General features: G+C 44.1%; 2 protein-coding genes across 7 annotated transcripts in view; both read right to left on the bottom strand.

Moving 5' to 3' along the window:
• The window catches only part of LOC307203773 (uromodulin-like), a 30,444-nt gene extending 14,431 nt beyond the window's left edge, over positions 1 to 16,013 (bottom strand). Inside the window, exon 1 of the mRNA XM_079954891.1 lies at positions 15,932 to 16,013. The gene's annotated coding sequence lies outside the window, so the exon portion shown is untranslated. The remainder of the gene's footprint in view (positions 1 to 15,931) is intronic.
• Positions 16,014 to 16,053: 40 nt separating this feature from the next.
• The window catches only part of TTC12 (tetratricopeptide repeat domain 12), a 44,727-nt gene continuing 40,492 nt past the window's right edge, over positions 16,054 to 20,288 (bottom strand). For all 6 annotated transcript variants that reach the window (XM_079954690.1, XM_079954694.1, XM_079954693.1 and 3 more), the window contains 2 exons: positions 19,469 to 19,694; positions 16,054 to 16,225 (listed from right to left, as the gene is read on the bottom strand). In XM_079954690.1, the coding sequence (XP_079810816.1) occupies positions 16,150 to 16,225; positions 19,469 to 19,694 (302 nt within the window). In that variant the 3' untranslated portion in view covers positions 16,054 to 16,149. The remainder of the gene's footprint in view (positions 16,226 to 19,468; positions 19,695 to 20,288) is intronic.

Raw genomic sequence — 20,288 nt, 5'->3', positions numbered from 1 at the left:
CCTGGGCTCAGATTGGGAAGACTCTGCCACAACTGATGTGCTAAATCCAGCATGTGGAAAGGCAGAAGCCGAAGCCACACTTGATGGTTCTGACTCATGTTCAGCAGAAGAAGGAGAAACAAGTGAAACAGGTCTCTTTTGCCCTTCATGGGTGCCATGAGTCTCTGGCTTGGTGAGAGCAGATGTATCCAATGATTCTGACTCACTAAGAGATGGAACAAGAGCACTGGGAGATGGTCGCTCTCCATGGACTGTCAAAAACGTGTTGGGCAGTTGAGATTTGGATGTGCCTTGCATAATGTAACCAATAGGGGCAGACACAGTGTCTGATGGCGATGCAACAGTGGAAGAGATACCCATGCTTGACACTGCAGGTCCAGAACGAGCTGATGTTGGGTGGGCTAGCTGAGGCATGCCAAGCATGCTTACCTGTGGCTTGTCATCAACCAGGAAAGTAATGTCCAGTGGTTGTGCAGTGGAGTGGAGTGGGAGAGATGACTTTGGCCAGCCCACAAGAGTGGTTTCTTGCAGATTAGGGACAGCCTGTGTTCTTCTTGGCTCACCAACAGTTTGAGAAAGCCTGACATGGGAAGTCTGGGTAGCTGTCTGATGATCAGTCTCGTGGTGCAAAATTAAACCATCTTGAAGATGCTCCTCTGATTCATCAGATGTCCCTGATTTACTGAATAAGGAAAACTGCGGCACAAAGAGAAGTTTGGGCAGAACACTTTGGCTGGTGTCCCTTGGCCTGGCAGAGTGTGGTGGGGATTCTGAAGAGAGTGTGTTTGGAGTCACCAACAATGAGGAAGAGAGGGTGTTACTTTGAGAAGCAGTTAGACGGGCAGGGTTTTCAGCCGTTCTAAACTCAATGGTTTCATCTTCCAGCACCATCTCTCTATATGGAGAGGAAGCCGAGGAGGAAGGCTGTGTCAACTCTGTCCTGGGAATGATTGTCATTTTCTCTTCTGAAAAAGACTGATGGAAGAGAACTGTGGAGCTCCCCCTAAGGGATGGACTCTGTGTCTGCTCCAGGAGACCTGGAGTGCTGCCAACAACTGAAGTTCTCATATCCAACTGGGTTTGTTGATGCTCAGCTTGAGTCCATTGGCTAGCTTTGGGGATCAATGTTAACAATTTAGCCATCCCTTTCTTGGCAGGGGTCTGCATGGTTTCTGCAGGGAATCCTTCAGTGTCTGTTCTGTTCTCAGTGAAAACAAAGGTAGTTGCTGCCACTACAGAAGGGTTGATAGACAACTCTACCCTCTGCCTGGCACTTCCTGAGGGCTCTGAATCAGGCAGCACAGTTGCAATCACACCCATCGCTACCACCTTGCTGGGGGTGGAGGCAGGCTGCTTCGGAGTCATGCTGAGCTCCTGAGATGTTGCCTCTGCTTTTCCTTCTTCCCTAGACAGCGGTGTTACCAACCGTTCCAGCAGGGAACTGAAGGATGTTGCTTTTGACTTTGGCATGCCTGTAAACAAGGACTGGCTGGTGATGGGAGCTTTGCTTTGGGGATCCAAAATGGCTCCATCCAAGAACTGTTTGGGGCTTGCCGGCTTTGTAGCAAGAACAGGAAGTGTCTGGCCTCCATCTTCTGAGGTTGCTTCCACCTCCGTTCCACTGACTTCATGAAAATGAGAAACATCCTGATTAGCAAGGTCTGATGTCAAGCTGTCAAACTGAAGTGTCACTTTTTCTGTGTCATCTTCAGTCCTTGAAATCTTGGCTGTCACCAGGCCGTCACCAAGCAAGTTTCTGTCTGCAGAGGGACTGGACCAAAGTTCACTCTTGGTGGCACCTAAAAACCCTTTAAAATCATACCAAAAGAAGAAGAAAAAGGCAGTGTGTTAAAGCAGTTTGTTGGGTTTGCTATAATCAGTCGGGGGCAAAGTAAAAGCAGTTTTTAAACCTCTGTCCTCTGTAGGGATGAGTCTGCTGCACTTCTTCTTCAAAATAAATTAAACTGGTGGGATTGCAGCTTGCACCTTCTCCTGGAGTTTCTTTGAAATGTAAAGGCAACTAGGGAGGGCTGAAATTTCAGGATGATTTAGTTGCCTTTAGCGCAGTGCAGTTTTAGTATTGAATATTTATATTCTACTTTTTTAAAAAAAATATGCTGGTGTGTAGATCAGAGTATCCATACACATGGTGGATGCAAATGGACAGTGGATTTTAGCTGTGTTTTGCCCCCAATTCGGCTTGGAAAACTTTTTGACCAAGCTGTTTATACATGTTCTAAACAAACAAACACAGTCTCTGACTTCCAGGCTGAATTTGCACTTCTTGTAAGGCACCCAGAGGAGAATCAGAGCCAATGCAGTTTGTGGTTGGGCTCCAGTGACACCATTGCTTTGTTCCTTCTCTGCAAACCAGGAAACACCAAACCCTGTGCTCGGAGAGTGCCATCTAGGCTGCAGCATCAGCCTGCCTGGGCATCCGATCACCTGACTCTTGAGGGCCAATCCCAGGCCACCAGGCTCAGACTTGCTCCTAAGTCCAAGCAACTTATCTGTAGCCCTCCCTGGTTGCCTTTACATTTCAAAGAAACTCCAGGAGAAGGTGCAAGCTGCAATCCCACCAATTAAATTTGTTTAAAAGAAGAAGAAGCAGTTTGTTGCATTTGTTTGCAATAAGCAGTCGGGGGCAAAGAAAAAGCAGTTTTTAAACCTCTATCATCTGTAATAATGGTTCTGCTCCCCTGCCCTCTTTCGGATCACCCAACTGCTCCTGTCCCACTTGGACAGACCATCAGCACCCTCCCCTCTTCCCTCCAGGACCCAGAACCTGATTGACTGGATAACAAATGGCAACCCACAAAGGCTTTAGTGTTCATGCACATTCCTGTGCATGGATGTGCATGAGAGAAGATGCATCCATCATTGTCTTTGTCGTTATCCATTTTGTCTCATTTTGTTACGAACCTATACATAACATATGTATATCACAATAGGTGCACTATTTTTATTCTTCGCATGATTGGACCAATGGAACATACAACTGATATTTATATGAATCGTGTGACTTCATTGTATTGTATTGTTGGATTATGCAATATTATAAATTAAAGCTGAAATACTTTAGAATCATAGAATCATAGAATCATAGAATCATAGAATTGGAAGAGACCACAAGGGCCATCGAGTCCAACCCCCTGCCAAGCAGGAAACACCATCAGAGCACTCCTGACATATGGTTGTCAAGCCTCTGCTTAAAGACCTCCAAAGAAGGAGACTCCACCACACTCCTTGGCAGCAAATTCCACTGTCGAACAGCTCTTACTGTCAGGAAGTTCTTCCTAATGTTTAGGTGGAATCTTCTTTCTTGTAGTTTGGATCCATTGCTCCGTGTCCGCTTCTCTGGAGCAGCAGAAAACAACCTTTCTCCCTCCTCTATGTGACATCCTTTTATATATTTGAACATGGCTATCATATCACCCCTTAACCTCCTCTTCTCCAGGCTAAACATGCCCAGCTCCCTTAGTCGTTCTTCATAAGGCATCGTTTCCAGGCCTTTGACCATTTTGGTTGCCCTCCTCTGGACACGTTCCAGTTTGTCCGTGTCCTTCTTGAACTGTGGTGCCCAGAACTGGACACAGTACTCCAGGTGAGGTCTGACCAGAGCAGAATACAGTGGCACTATTACTTCCCTTGATCTAGATGCAATACTCCTATTGATGCAGCCCAGAATTGCATTGGCTTTTTCAGCTGCCGCGTCACACTGTTGACTCATGTCAAGTTTGTGGTCAACCAAGACTCCTAGATCCTTTTCACACGTACTGCTCTCAAGCCAGGTGTCACCCATCTTGTATTTGTGCCTCTCATTTTTTTTGCCCAAGTGCAATACTTTACATTTCTCCCTATTAAAATTCATCTTGTTTGTTTTGGCCCAGTTCTCTAATCTGTCAAGGTCGTTTTGAAGTGTGATCCTGTCCTCTGGGGTGTTAGCCACCCCTCCCAGTTTGGTGTCATCTGCAAATTTGATCAGGATGCCCTTGAGTCCATCATCCAAGTCGTTGATAAAGATGTTGAATAAGACCGGGCCCAAGACAGAACCCTGTGGCACCCCACTAGTCACTCTTCTCCAGGATGAAGAGGAACCATTCATGAGCACCCTTTGGGTTCGGTCAGTCAGCCAGTTACAAATCCATTGAGTGGTAGCATAGTCAAGTCCGCATTTTACCAGCTTCTTTACAAGAATATCATGGGGCACCTTGTCAAATGCCTTGCTGAAATCAAGGTAGGCTACATCCACTGCGTTCCCTTCATCTACCAGGCTTGTAATTCTGTCAAAAAATGAGATCAGGTTAGTCTGACATGACTTATTTTTCAGAAATCCATGCTGACTATTGGTGATCACAGTATTCCTTTCTAGGTGCTCACAGACTGTTTGCTTAATGATCTGCTCCAGAATCTTCCCTGGTATTGATGTCAGACTGACTGGGCGGTAATTATTTGGGTCCTCTCTTTTCCCCTTTTTGAAAATAGGGACAACATTTGCCCTCCTCCAGTCTGCCGGGACTTCGCCTGTTCTCCAGGAATTCTCAAAGATGACTGCCAGTGGCTCTGAGATCACATCTGCCAGTTCTTTTAATACTCTTGGATGCAGTTCATCTGGCCCTGGAGACTTGAATACATCTAAACTTGCCAAGTATTCTTGTACTATCTCCTTAGTTATTCTGGGCTGTGTTTCTTCTGCTGAATCATTTGCTCCAAATTCTTCAGGTCGGGCATTGTTTTCTTTATCGGAGAAGACTGAGGCAAAGAAGGCATTGAGGAGTTCAGCCCTTTCTGTGTCCCCTGTTTGCATTTCACCATCTTCTCCTCTGAGTGACCCCACTGTTTCTTTGTTCTTCCTTTTGCTACGAACATACCCATAAAAGCCTTTTTTGTTGCTTTTAACCTCTCTGGCAAGCCTGAGTTCATTCTGTGCTTTAGCTTTTCTGACTTTGTGTCTACACGTGCTGGCTATTTCTTTGAATTCCTCTTTGGTGCTTTCCCCCCTTTTCCATTTTTTGTACACATCCTTTTTTAATGTTAACTCAGTTAAAAGTTCTTTAGATAGCCACCCTGGCTTCTTTAGGCACCTTCCATGTTTCCGTCTCATTGGTATGGCCTGAAGTTGTGCTTTTACTATCTCCCTCTTAACAAACTCCCAGCCATCATGAACTCCCTTTCCTTTTAGTATTACTGTCCATGGGATCTCACCCAGCACTTCCCTAAGTCGGCTTTCTTAAAGTCAAGAAATTGAGTCCTAGTATGCTTGGCTGCTCCTTTCCGCTGTATAGTAAACTTCAGAAGAGCATGATCACTCGCGCCTAATGATCCTTCCACTTCTACCCCACTAACCAGGTCATCAACATTGGTTAGGACCAGATCTAAAATGGCTGTTCCTCTTGTTGCTTCACCCACTTTCTGGACAATGAAGTTGTCTGCAAGGCCAGTGAGGAATCTGTTTGAACTTATGCTCTTGGCTGAGTTTGACATCCAGCAAATATCCGGGTAATTGAAGTCCCCCATTACTACTATCTCCCTTCCTTTTGCATGCTTGGCCATCTGTTCCAGGAAGGCATCATCTATGTCCTCCGTTTGGCTTGCGGATCTATAGTAAACTCCCACAATGAGGTCCCTGTTATTCTTCTCTCCCTTAATTTTGACCCAAATGCTCTCACTTTGGCTTTGAGGTTCTAAATCTTGGATCTCTTCACAGGTATACACATCCCTGACATATAACGCCACTCCTCCTCCTTTCTTGTCTGGTCTGTTTCTCTGAAATAGATTGTATCCCTCCATTATTACATTCCAGTCGTGGGACTTATCCCACCAGGTTTCAGTGATGCCTATTATGTCATATTTAGTTTGCTGTACCAAGAGCTCAAGCTCATCTTGTTTATTACCCATGCTTTGCGCATTAGTGTACAGACATTGAAGTCCATTAATCATTCCCCCGTGTCTCTTATTTAAGGATTTTTTCCTCCCACCACTAGGTCTGCGTGCTGTTTGCTCCATTTGGTCTATGACATTTGGATGATCATCTTCATCAATTGATAGACTCCTACCTTCAGGAGCACTGTCTCCCTCCCCCACATTAGTCAGTTTAAAGCCCTCCTGATGAGGTTTCTGAGATTTTTGGCAAAAACATTCCTCCCAACCGTTGTGAGGTGCAGCCCATCGCTTGCCAGAAGTCCATCTTCAAGAAACTGCAGTCCGTGATCTAAGAATCCAAACCGTTCCTGTTTACACCATTTGCGAAGCCAGCATTTAATTGCTTCAATTTCCTGCCCAGAGCCTCATAGTCTCTTTTGATCTTCTGGAGGCTATTGCTTGCAGTGTCATTGGTTCCCACATGAACCAAGAGGAAGGGGTATTTGTCAGTGGGTTTTATGATTCCTTGCAGTCATTCAGTTACATCTTGGATCTTAGCCCCAGGGAGACAGCACCCTTCCCGAAACATCTTGTCATGCCTACAGATCACTGCTTCTGTTCCCCTCAGTAGGGAATCCCCTATCACCACTACACGCCTCCTCTTAGGTTTGGTCGGGGTTCTTCCGTGATCTGTCCGTTCCAAGGTCGCCTGCACATTCCCTGAGGACTGACTTTGCTGCTCGTCTTCATATACCTGATCGACTGTAACGAGGGAGAGATCCTCAAATGGAGTCTGTTCTTCGTCTTCCATGCTAGGGGAGAGGACCTCAAAGCGATTGTGTATTTCTAAACAATCAGAGCGAACCCTGGGCTTTCTACTTCTTTGAGTCACGTTTCTCCATATATCTGGCTCCTGTGTTGGTGAACTAGCCTCCTTCTCGGGAGTCCCCTGTCTCCTCCTTGGTGGAGACAGTGTGCTCTGTTGCTTCCAAGAAGAGCTCCAGCTCTCTAATTCTTTGGAGCGTAGCCACACGTTCCTCCAGTTGCTGGACTTTGTCTTTTAAGAGTGCAATCAACATGCAATTGCTGCAGGTAAAGCTGCCTGCAACCTTTGGCAAGATGGCAAACATTGTGCAGGAACCACAGGCGACTGCAGCTGTTCCCTCACTCTCCATCTTGAGAACATGTCATTGGGGCTGGCTACAGTGGTCCTCCATCATAAGAAGCGTGCAGACAGGACAAATAACTCCCCCCAAAAAAATCCTAGGTCTCCCCCAAGAAACGTTTGAGACTAGCTCCCCTAAATTTAAAGATGGATCAAACTGCGCGCGCTGCTAGGCGCACGGCGCTACCCTGCAAGCTCTGATAAGCTCCTCCCACAGCTAATCACCTGCCTACTTTAAATAAATAAAAATGATGTATCCATTTGTCACTCACTCTAAGATTACATGTTTAGAGATCCTGGTATGTAAGTGTGTGTGGCAGGTTATGTTCCAACCTCTGAAGATTGCCAAACCTAGTAAATGTAGCTCACATTTTTAACAAGGCGTCCCCTAAAGGAAAAACTGGGGAGAAAACTCAGGCTGTGGTTCGCCAGAGGCAGGGACCAGAAAACGTAGATTGCAGGTAAATAGAGGCAGCTGGAATGAATGGCTATGTTAAAACAGCCATTGATGAACCTACCCACACCCAATGAATTTAACATATTCTTATGTAAGCAACTGGTGCCAAACTGAGTCTTGTTAATGGAACTCTCCAATTGGCAGGGCCCTAAATGATCATTACAGCAATCCCAGTAATATTTCCCCAGTAGTAGCACACAACTGAATGACAGGTTCCTTCACCCAAAATTGATCTTGATAAAAACTACCCCAGTAAATCCTCATAAATGTCCGTGCTTCCGTTGAAGGGATTTCGCTGCACAATGTCAGAGGCCCAAAGTGGCTGTAAGTCTGGTTTAAGTGGGAACATAAAGTTGGCTTACAGCTGCTTTGTTTCACCAGCCAAGTCCGAAACAAACAACACATAAAGTGATACCTATCCCCCTGAGATCTCCAAATCAAAATCAAGCATTATTTTAAATTTCTGGACCATCTTTTTAACCACCTCTCTTTTCCCCCCGTATCACACATCTGCTACTGTAGCAGCTGTTGACATCCCCAAGGTCTTCATTGAGCCTCATGATTAGAAGGTTAAACTCTGCCGCGCAAAAAAGCGCATCAGTGCATTTTGCCAAGGCTTCACATTTGTGCTCCCAGAAATCCAGGTGGGTGCCATTAGCAGGGGCAAGTGGAATATGTGCACTTTGCAAAAAAATGTAAACAGTGTTCAAGCGGTGACTTCTGAGATCAGCAAATCTGCTAGCTGTCTCACCCTGTGGGACACAGAGAACATGCTACAGTGGAGTTCAAGATCAGGAGTTCAAGAGGGCAGAAAACTGTTGGAGAAAATTAGCACTGCATCTGCTAATTGCAAACACACAAGGCAAATGAACGCTCCACAGATGGCTGAATGGATGAATATCATATTGTATATAATAATAGCAAATTCAAGCACTGAGTTGTGACATTTATGTAGCTGAAATAAGCCTACAGAGAAACAAGAAGTGAGGCATGGACAAGTATGTTCATTTCAGTTTCTCTGTTTCTTTTTTCCAATATTGAGTTCAGTTCTCCCCATTTCTGCACCAGTTTGTAACTTTTAACGAGAAAACTGCATTAAAATCTGCACGTGTTTTTCTGCAAGTCCACTAACATGCACATTTCAGTATGTATTTTTACCTAGTATATGCTTTGCAAGCAATGTTTCCCCTAATGAGAAACATTTTTGTAATTTCTTCTAATGCATACCATTTCATGTGCATCTTTCGCTAACCTACACATTTCTGTATGCATTCCTTGGTTGCGGAAGTGCATTGGCAAATTTGGAGATGTTACAAATTTTGAAGGTTCATATTAAAACAAATTTCTCCACCACTCTTACTCACCAGCCAGTCTCAGTAGCCCTGCCACCACCAGCAAGGAAGTGGGGAAGCTGCTGTCCATCTTTCTGCTTCGTACTGAACACAGGAGCCCTTGAAGCACTGGAAGGGACCTTGCTCACACCACGGGCAGAAGATGCTGCGAAGCATTTGCAATGAAGCATTTGCAAACCCCGCTTTACAGGTGAGCAGTCTTGAATTACATACTTTATAAAAAAGTCTTTAGGTCAGACAGCAGCCAATTGTAAAAGGGCGAGAGAGAGAAGTTCAGCCAATTGGAAGGTACTGATTAAGAAAAGAGGTGGAAGCGATGACACAAACCAAGGCTGTGTATGCTTGATTTATCCCTCTCTGCTTTGAGATTTTGGTTGGTTTAGATGACAGAGAGAGAGAGTTGGCTAAGAAGACGGCTTTATGAAATGTAGTTCTCTTTGGCAAAGCCTGGTTTACAAACAGGGGCATTGTTAGGGGGTGGGTCAGGGTGCCTGAGTGCCAGGTCTCCTGCCCCTCCCTCCCTTAATAAACTTTTTTTTAAAAAATGACCTTGCTTATAGGGTGGTTGGGTGCTCTCCAAAGCACAATGTCAGTGCGGCAACTCCCACCCACCATGTAATTGACTTCCCAGTCTGGGCAAAGATTATGTTGACCTGTGGTTGCTGGATAGGCCTAATTCTTCTGTTACTACATTGGCCTGGAGTGGTCAAATGACACATTTAACAACAACAACAACAACAACATTGCAGCATATTTTTCAGTACTTGTGAGTTCTGAAATTATTTTTTCCCCAGTTTTTTATTGGCAGATTTAGATCTCTTAGTTGGATGGATAGCTTGAAATGAAGTGATTACATTGCTGTTTTGTTTTCATTGCTCTAACTGGTTTTTATTATATATTTTTTATTATATTTTGTGTGCTACTTTGGCAAGGACACATTTTGAAAGGGTTGTTGTTGTTTAGCCGTTTTGTCATGTCCAACTCTTCATGACTCCATCTGGTTCAGCTCTGGTTTGGGCGATCTGGGCTCCAAAAAACCCTTAATGACTTTTCGTGTCCGTATTTTTACTTCTTGAACTATGGCAACCCTACTTTACAACATTTTGAAGCCAGGCTGTCGGATTGTGCAGGCTGTCAGATTGTTTGTGCTGCATCAGAAAACTGGTTCTCCTCACAGGGCAAAGAAAGTGTAACTTTTCGATCTTCATGAGAAGGCCTTGCCTTACACCAGGCAGGTGTAAAATTGATTAACTTGAAATATTTTCTTTTTTTAACCTTTCTAGCAAAAAGCCATAAAGCAGCAACAAATACAAAATGCAATTAATGAAATCAGTAGCATACCATGCCCCATTTCAGTTCAAACCAAAAAATCCCAGGGACAGTTAAAACTACAGTTCATGAAATGTAGACCAGTGTAAAATGAGTTGAAACTTTCAGGTCTTTGAGACCCAATTAAATATGGGCAGGAGGGACTCTGGAACTTAAAAGGCAGAGATTTGTAACCAACAGTAGTCTAAAACAGCACAGGTCTGTCAGTTTTCCTTGGTCTGGGCAAGATTTATACCAGGAAATCATTTTTGGTGCCTGTCCTGGTGCCCACAAGCAGTTTCTCAGAAGAAACATTTCTTCTATGTTTTGTTACTCATAAGCAGGCAGTGGCACGGCTGTATTCAGTTCTCTGAGCAGTTTAAGACTCGATTAGAAGCATTACATTTAACCTTGGCTGTGAACCGCACACATAATTTTGAAAGATCTATGGCTAGGCCAGCTGTGCCTGCCTTTGTTATAAAGACATGAAACAGATCTTGTTGAATGAAGTCATCATAACCTCATTGCCACCAAAGACAAGGGTGGATGGAAACAAATGCATTTAGCCCTGCGACCTACAGCTTCTGTATTATGTAGAAAAGCCTATTCAAATCCCATACTGGGTGGAAAGGAAAAAGCATCATTTAAAAGAAGGATGTGTCAGTAATTATTACCAAGAGGGCAGCCTACATGAAGTTGGTACATGGACGCAGATGGTGCTGTGGTCTAAACCACTGAGCCTCTTGGGCTTGCTGATTAGAAGGTCGGCGGTTCGAATCCCAGCAAAGGGGTGAGCTCCTGTTGCTCTGTCCCAGCTCCTGCCAACCTAGCAGTTTGAAAGCACGCCAGTGCAAGTAGATAAATAGGTACCACTGCGACAGGAAAATAAACGGCATTTCTGTACACTCTGGCTTCTGTCATGGTGGGTTCTGTGGCTCCAGAAGCGGTTTAGTCCTGCTGGCCACATGACCCGGAAAAGCTGTCTGTGGACAAACGCTGGCTGCCTCAGCCTGAAAGCGAGTTGAGCGCCGCAACCCCATAGTTGCCTTTGACTGGACTTAACCATCCAGGGGCCCTTTTACATGGAGTTGACAATTTAGGTTGGGACCCTTCCAAATTTGCTGGACTGCAACTCCCATCAGCATGACGAATGGGCAGGGGGATTATGGGAGTTGTAGTGTGGCAACATTTGGAGGGCCACAGAAATAGCTACCCCATGTAAGAGCTGCCATAGCATTCTCTTCACAAACTGGTCTCTGTCACAAGGAGCTCAACTGTGGTTATATTTCTGTAAATATTAGACAAGTCATTTAGAGTGGAACCACTGCAGTTAAAAAATCCCAAGTGCCCATCCCGTTAAAACACTAAATTGTATGGACTCTCTGAGACAGGCTACATCCAACGAGTGTACAATCTGCTCACTCATGGGTGAGCTGTACACTTGTAGTTGTGCAACAGGTGTACAGTCTGTGTAGATGAGCTTACAAATTAACACGTGTACACTCATACACACAAACACTTGTGCATGTGTAAACAGCTTGTACCTGCGTTCATTGTAATGTGTGAACAAGTCAAATGAGAGGTGTGCAGGGGAGAAAGGGAGTCAAGTGTAGGCTGTAGAGAAATTAAATGTTAGGACCTCAGAATTACCTTGATGGACCAGAACCAGGTCAACCCAGGCAATATTCTGTTTCGAAAAACAGTCAACAAACAAGACTCTGGTTTAACATGGAAAAAGTGGGGGTGGGATATTTTAGTAGGAGCTGTAAATACAGCATTAGGAGAGCGTGCAACTGTAGCTGTTTTGTTATTTATTTTTATTCTTACATGATGGTTTTCAGAAAGGCAGTATGAAAATATTTGAGAAAAAATGTGCTTAAAATAACTTTGATAAAGAAACCAGAAGCTTTCTTATTAGGAATTGTAGGTACCGAGATCCCAAAGGAGCAGAAAAGACTTTTCATGTATGCTACGACTGCCGCACGGATGCTACTAGCCCAGAGATGTAAAGAAGATAAAGTCCTTTCCAGAGAAGAATGGCAAATTAAGCTGTTGGAGTATGTCAAAATGGCAAAACTGACAGGAAGGCTCAGGAACCAAGAAGACAAAAACTTTAAGAAAGAACTGGAAAGATTAATAATTTATTTAGGAGAACACTGTAAGCAAATGAAAACATTAGCAGGATTCTAATAATACTTGTAGGGACATGGGTGGCGCTGTGGGTTAATCCACAGAGCCTAGGGCTTGCCGATCAGAAGGTTGGCGTTTCGAATCCCTGCGACGGGGTGAGCTCCTGTTGCTCGGTCCCTGCTCCTGCCAATCTAGCAGTTCGAAAGCACGTCAAAGTGCAAGTAGATAAATAGGTACCGCTCCAGCAGGAAGGTAAACGGCGTTTCTATGCGCTACTCTGGTTCACCAGAAGCAGCTTAGTCATGCTGGCCACATGACCCGGAAGCTGTTCGCCGGCTCTCTCGGCCAATAAAGTGAGATGAGCGCCGCAACCCCAGAGTCAGCCACGACTGGGCCTAATGGTCAGGGGTCCCTTTACCTTTACCTTAATAATACTTGTAATGTAACAAATACTATGGACAATATGGAGAGATATAAAATATGGATGAAATAATATGCAGTTGAACATGTTGACAATAGGATGGGAGTGGTGGGAAGTCTGGAGATTCAGAGGGATCTCTAAATATGAATATGTATTTGGTATTCTTATAACTTTACACTTGTAAAATCTAATAAAAATTATTCCAAAAATATAAAAGCAACAAGATAACGAGGCGGGGGCGGGAATGTTTTAGAAAAAAACAGGGCTCTGCCACTGTGTGAGAGACACAGCTTCTCTCTCTTTTCCTGTGTCTATATCATAACAGCAAAATCAGATATATTGACAGATGTTATTTGCCCTCACAATGAAAGAACTGTCCTTGCGAACAGCAAGGGGCTGCTTATGGTGCCAAACTAGGTTATCACGCAGCTCCTGGATCTGCTCTCCTGAAAGATGGTGCCTCCCCCAGTTCAGCAGAAGTTTCTGTAGCTTTGGGAAGGTACCATTAACAGCTCCCAGCGCCTGGAACTTTCAGAGCCAGCAGCTGTTGAAAGTACTGGGGAGACTGCAGGCATTTATAAAAAGTCTTCTCCCCTAGGATCTTGTTATTGCTGGCGGGGCTGCTGGTGGTGGTGTTCTTCAGAATCCTTTTTCTAGTCCCACAGATCTCCCTGCTACCATTACTGTGGCTTTTGCTTTCTGGAGTAAATAGTATCTATGGGATGAACAATGAGCCCAAGGACTACTTCTTAACCTGTAAAATTATTATTATTATTATTATTATTATTATTATTATTATTATTATTATTACTAATACTACTGTTATTATTTATTAAGTTCTTATAGGCAGGTAGTGTGAGGCTACAAAGTAACAAGACTATTTTGGAAAGCGTTCTCTTCATGCCAGCCATGGTTAACTCAGGCAACAGAAAAATAGTCTCTGTTCTTACTATTATATCACAAGCTTTAAGCCTGAATCCTAGCGCTAAAAAAATCAGATTCTGCACTAAATTCAAAGGAGGCTGGCTCCAAACTTAGCCTCATTAAGGACTTTTGCATGATTCCAAAAGGAGGCTGTGAATGCTTAGCACCTTCTTGATTAAGCAGCTCCGCATTTAGAATCCGCAACTGCCCAGTAAAAAGTTGGAAAGCGATTTTACATCTTCTCCATTTAAGTCGTGCTGGATTTCTTTAATTCTAGGAAGCCAATCCCAGGGAGTTAGTGTCAAGCTTAGACCTCAGCGCTCACAGTAACACCAATGCACACTTCTGATTTAGTACATCTAAACATAATCCTAACAGCACAATGGATGTCAGCCACCTGCTGTGATCTGCAACTGCAATGGATATTGTCCAAGCAACTCTTGAAATAGTTTGCATATGTGTCTTAGCGGAAGAATTTAATGAGTAACCAGTTTGCCATCTAGTGGTTACAGAAGAGCCTGTTCACAATCAAAGGGGCAGAAAAAAGAACAGGAGAACTCTGGATCCCTCACTTGACATGGGTGCAGAAGGATCCAGTATGGAGCTTTGCAAACATGAAATAATACCTGTATTGTATAAAGAATGTGTCAAAGCTCCAGAATCAATGTTGTAATCTTCTACAGGAGAAGGTAAAATGTGACTGTGAGGGGGAAAGGGCCAACTTTGCTGATCAAGAGGGCCAAGGCATTGCCTGAAACAGCAGCTCTGCTGAAGCAAAGAAGTCCTGGGGGTCTGGCCAATGCCTGGAAGGGAGGAAAAGGAATCAAAGAAGACCTCAAAGATGTACTGAAGATAACATGTTATGAGGCTCCTTCTTCAGAAGCTCCTGACACTCTTCAATGGATTAACAATAACAAAGCCATCCTGTGACACTATAAAAACATATAAGCATGTTTTAGCTATCACTTGAAGAGTTGAGTCAATGGAGAGAAGAGTCTTCTGATTCATATGTGGTTAGGGTTGCTATATTTCAAAAAGTTAAAATCCAGACAGAAAAGTTGTTGCATTTCTTTTTAGCAGAACTGTTGAACTTTGGGGGGTGAGGAGCGAAGTTTTTTTTAGTTTAGAACAGCACTGCTGGCATGGGCAGCCTATATGGGTGGGTTTGCGCACATCGGCAGGACCAGAGATGTTTGTGTGCATTTTTTAATCAAAATAATGACACTAATAATAACAATAATAATCATCCAGTCTTGTGATACATTAAAGATTTAAAAAAAACCACTTTGTTTTGGCTTATAGTTTTGTGGTCTAGAGTCTGCTCCATCAGATGTATGAAGGGTTATCTTCAGAAGAAAGGTTTCGATATACATGAGCATACAGGAAAATGTTGTAAAGAATAGCAACAGAATGCAAAAGTACAACCTAAGACCTATTCATTTAAAATGTGCAGAATGGAGTGACCACCAAGTGAAGGTGATTAAACCAGTATCCACCAGGGCCCACAGCCCTAAGAGACCAACACCGTTGTGCTGGTGTTCAGTGTCAAATGAGCAGCAGCCCCTTCCAGCCAGCCATCATATCTGGCTTGGAAGAAAGCCCAACTCACTCCAAACAGCACCTTCCTCTGAAGTGGGGAAGATTAATACACTCATCAGCTGCTCCCAAGAGGACATAATGATATCTAATTTTACATCTGCTGCTTTTGGCATAATAGCCATCTAAAAGTGTCAAGGAGGGAGAAGAGAAGAGCCAATCTGAAATCAAATAAGCTTGCCCTTTACTTTTCTGTTTCTTTTCTCCTCTTCATAGGCTGGCTGCCCATTTTGATTATATTACTGCAACCTGATTAAGCAGCAAAAAAGTACTGACGCTAAATACGCCAGTCTGGGGGCCAGGTCCACACCTGACCTTGCAATAGATTTTTGTGTGTATTCAGTGTGTTGCTTGGTCTTTCACAAACAGGAGGTATGTGCTAAGCTGCTGCTGCTGCATAGGGTCCAAATTACCCTCCAAACAGCTCCGCCTCAAATGTCCTCTTTGATTCTTTAAGACTGACAACTGCCCATTTTTGTTAATAACCTTCTATTGTCAATGTCTGTCTAGGACATATACATCACCCTCACCTTAAAAAGGAACACATTTACTCATTTTCTTTTTCATGCTCCCTACCTATCTGGGCATGAAAACCGACACCTAAGATAGCTGATTAACACTTGACAAGTGGCTTCTGCAACAAGGAAACCAGCGGCTATTTCAGAGCCCTCTTGAAACTTCTATCATACCAAGAAATTTGCTCATGGAAAGGTTACCTCTTTTTGGAAAGGAGGAAAAAGCCTCTTTCATCCAGGCATGGCCTCAGGCTTTGTATTAACTCAGTTATCCTTCCAATACTTTTATCTCCCCGTCCATGAATCACCAAACAGTAGCCCTGTTCCAATTAATCCTCTTTATTACAAAAACAAGGTGCAGCCCTGACCAGAGCTATGGCAGACTTTGTAAACATGCTCTGGAACATTTACAGAAGCTTTTAAAATCCCTGCATGTGCTTCAAAGAGGTGTTGAGGACCGCCATTCCGTTCAGCTCCCGCAGCCGACTAGTGTGCCTAGAAGTTGCAAAGCAAAAGAGAAAGATTAAGTCAAAGGCAATTGCCAGGGCAAAAGATGAAGTTATGTGTCACTCACTTATCAGAGTCAGCAGCTCTCTCTCTTTCTCTGTCTCTATTTTTTTTTATTAAATTTTCTGTTTTACAGTTTAGAGTATTCATTTTAACAACCTTAAAATATCAATGACTTCCCTTCTTTTCTTACCATGGTTCATTTTGTGTAACATAAATCCCTGCATATTTTACATAAACTAAACCATTCAGCATTCCATTATTAAAAGGTAAAGGTACCGCTGCCCGTACGGGCCAGTCTTGACAGACTCTGGGGTTGTGCGCCCATCTCACTTAAGAGGCCAGGGGCCAGCGCTGTCCGGAGACACTTCCGGGTCACGTGGCCAGCGTGACATCGCTGCTCTGGCCAGAGCCAGAGCCAGAGCCAGAGCTGCACACGGAAACGCCGTTTACCTTCCCGCTGGTAAGCGGTCCCTATTTATCTACTTGCACCCGGAGGTGCTTTCGAACTGCTAGGTTGGCAGGCGCTGGGACCGAGCAGCGGGAGCGCACCCCGCCGCAGGGATTCGAACCGCCGACCTTTCGATCGGCAAGCCCTAGGCGCTGAGGCTTTAACCCACAGCGCCACCTGCGTCCCATATTCATCCATCAAAACTTATTTACACTGTTGAATTTATCTTAATGCTGCCAATGTTTTCAAGTGGGTAGACAGCAACTTGAAAGGGAACCTGCATGCTTTCTTCAATAGATTTCCCAGCAGATAAAAAAGCTTATTATTTGTAAATTCCTCCTCCTCCTGACACAACAGAGTTTAGTTGTTGTTAGCATACTGGAGAGCAGGGGAGCTGGATTGGCTGACACCAGATCTCTCACACACAACACCCTAACAACTTAAGAAGAGTCTGCTGGATCAGGCCAAAGAGGACCCATCTAGTCCAGCATCCTGTTCTCACAGTAGCCACCCAGATGAGCGCTCTCCTCTCCTGTGGTATCAGGCAATTGCAATTCCCAAGGATATTGGCTCTGACCATGGAGGCAGAGCGCAGAAACCCTGGTTAGGAACCATGAATTTGTCTAATCCTCTTTTAAAGTCACCCAAGTAATTAGCCATCACTGCCTCCTGTGGGAAGGAGCAAGTTCCATTCCACTGAGTGAAGAAGTACTTTAATGTGTTCTGAATCAAAGCACTACACACTCTTGAGAACTACTGCACGACGGTGTGTTCACATTGCAGCACATTCCCGCTTTCACCGCAGATCATTGCTTTCCTCTTGCACAAACTGTATGCATGAGACACATACACACAAACATCCCATCTGCAACTGGCAAAACCTGTCCTGCTTCAAAAAGGTGCAATTAGGCTCAAGGACTGTATTGCCCATTCAGTCTCTAGCCTGGGGAAAGGGAGAGCCAATATCAGAACAAATTCAAGCTGACCTCACCACACTGAGAATGACCAGGCTTAAAGCACAGGCACTGAAGGAGCTCATGCAGCATATGGAGGCGTTTTGATTATTTTCATGGTCGGTTTTGAGAAATGCTCAAATTCTCTTTGAGCAGGGCAGGTTCTCTTGTGCAAAACCCTTCACAGGCAGGGGCAGGCTCCAGGGGCTCCAGCAACTGGGAAAGAAGAAGCCCCTCTGGCTGTGCATGGGTTTCTCTTATAGGGATAGAAGGATAATCCAGCAGATTGGTGAAGATTAATGACACTAAGACTGTTTTGATGTATGGAAGTGATGTTATATGGAAAATGTCTGGATATGGCTACTGGATAAAAAAATATATATATCCACACAGGATTACAAACTGTTTTAACCAGCTTGTGGAGACTATCGGAGGTCACAAAGAGAAAGGAAAAATATATGAAAATAACAACAAGAGATGTGGAAAAACAATAAGAAAGGACTGGATAGTACTGTGAACATCATATGGTTAGATTTGTGGACATTAAAACAGCAGCAAGAAGCAAGAAGTTGATTGGATCCCCTTCGGAACTTGAAATATGGGTACCCCCAACAAAAATTTAAAATTCGGCTGTGTAATTTGGAATTTATGTAATTTGGTTTGATTTGATGCGATTGGTCGGTTAATAAAAAATTATTCTTAAAAAAAAAAGGATAATCCAGCAGTTCCCCCCCATTTCCAGTCCCACAAGCCAGTTTGATCACAGCCAAAGAGGCTTGCAGCCCCAATCAAATTAACCTTTATTTAGATGCAAGTCTCACTGGGCTCAAGTAAGTGTGCATAGGACTGCAGCCTTAGACATTCTGCCCAATGCTGTTGGCCTGGGGATAAGCCTGGTGTCTTTCCAGTTGGGAATATCAAGTCTGATAAGATACAGCCACTCAAGCTTCCCAAGACTGCTAAAATGTGTTATGTACACAGAAATCTGTTTTGCAAGCCCATGGATGCTTTTTTTTAACATGTTACAAAGGGCAAGTCTGGATTAACAGTCGAGATGTTGGTGAAGCTATTCTGAAGGCAACATCTCCTGCAAATGCTCCCTGCACAGTAAAGCCACATGTTGTGCACTCAGAACTCAGCACTTCCTGGCCCATTCCACATGTCAAAAGGGATTCCAGAACGTAACAAAAGATGATATTATAATGGACACAGTCTGAAAAATGATAAAAACCTGACTGACTGGAAAACCCTGATCTCACTACTTGGCTGTGATGTGTCAGAACAGTCAAGCAGTCATCTCTCTCACACAAAAATCATTCACCGCTTGATGCCTTGACCACTACAGCTGTTTGTATAAAGCCCACCAAAGTGGCTGAATGTGTACTGATTTACAATATTTGTTCATAATCAGCCAAATAACATCAGTTCCAAGGGTGGCTGCCAATAAATATTAGCACAAACAAATGCAAAACGAGACCAGAAAGCCATAAAAAATGAGCTTCTCAGAGGTCTACCTTTATTCCCCCAGCGTGCCTTGCATCTGTCTCCAGAGCCAGGGATTGTGGGAGGCAATGAGGGAGGGAAGGAGAGACTTACCTGTCAGGGGCTTGGCAGCTATTTCTGGGGCAAGGGAAAACTAATATTCACCTTTTGTGATTGCATGCATAATAACGCTTAGCATCTTTCTGTATTTTCTTTCTGTATTGGAAGCTGCCTTGAGAACTTCACTTAGTAGTTCAGCAGGACATAAATATGCCAAATAAACAAATAAATAAAACCAACAGAACAAGGACAATCCTCAGTGAGCCCACATCTGTGGATACTTGCCTGGCATCAGCTGTGCAGAGCTTTCCTAAAGCAATGGCTGCGTTCTCTTGCGCAGACGTCCTCTGAGCATCCCTGCCAGCGACTTTCAATAAAATCCGCACAATATCCACGTCGAGCAAATTAGTGGCTGCTCCGGGCACCTCAAAGCATCTCCCAAGGCAGAAAGCAGCATTTCCTGCCAACACCTCATTCTCTGAGCGCAGAAACTTCAGCAGTATCTTACATTCTGCAAGGTTGTGTGGAGCCAAAGAGAAATGGTGTCAAACATCAGCAAAAGAGTAAGGGATGTAACCAAAGACTCTGTCCCCTCAATGCCAAACACCCTCAATGTTCTTTGGAAAAGAAGAACTAGCAGCAACACAACTGCCCTGTGGACAGGGAGTAGGGAGAAAATGCAGATTAAACTCATGTCAAATCTTTTAATAAATTGAAAAGAGCCAACCTGCTACTTGCTGCTCCACCCACATCCCAGGGGAGCCATTTTGCAAGCTGACCTACAGGGCCTGGACAGAAAGCAATTTAGTGTCAGGGTACCAGAGAGGTGGGCTGAAAAGGCTTTGAAGCAGCAAAGGGCAGTTCTGTACCGAGAGGGGTCTGGTGTGACTTTCCACAAGCTAGGAGGGTAGGAGAGCTTTCTTCAAGGTGCCTGCTTATGGGTGGATCCAAGGATTTCACACTTCTTTGAGAGACAACTTCATCCATATTCCACAGTTCCCACTGTAACAGAGACACTGCTCTCCTCTTTCAAGAAACACTATGCACGTGGAAGCTGGCTTGCAGGAGTTACATGCTAATGATCTAAAAGTCAACCTGTTCCAAG

This window comes from Podarcis cretensis (genome assembly GCF_951804945.1).
Source record: "Podarcis cretensis genome assembly, chromosome: 15".
Lineage (NCBI taxonomy): Eukaryota > Metazoa > Chordata > Lepidosauria > Squamata > Lacertidae > Podarcis > Podarcis cretensis.
This window is presented reverse-complemented; position numbering and strand designations above follow the sequence as displayed.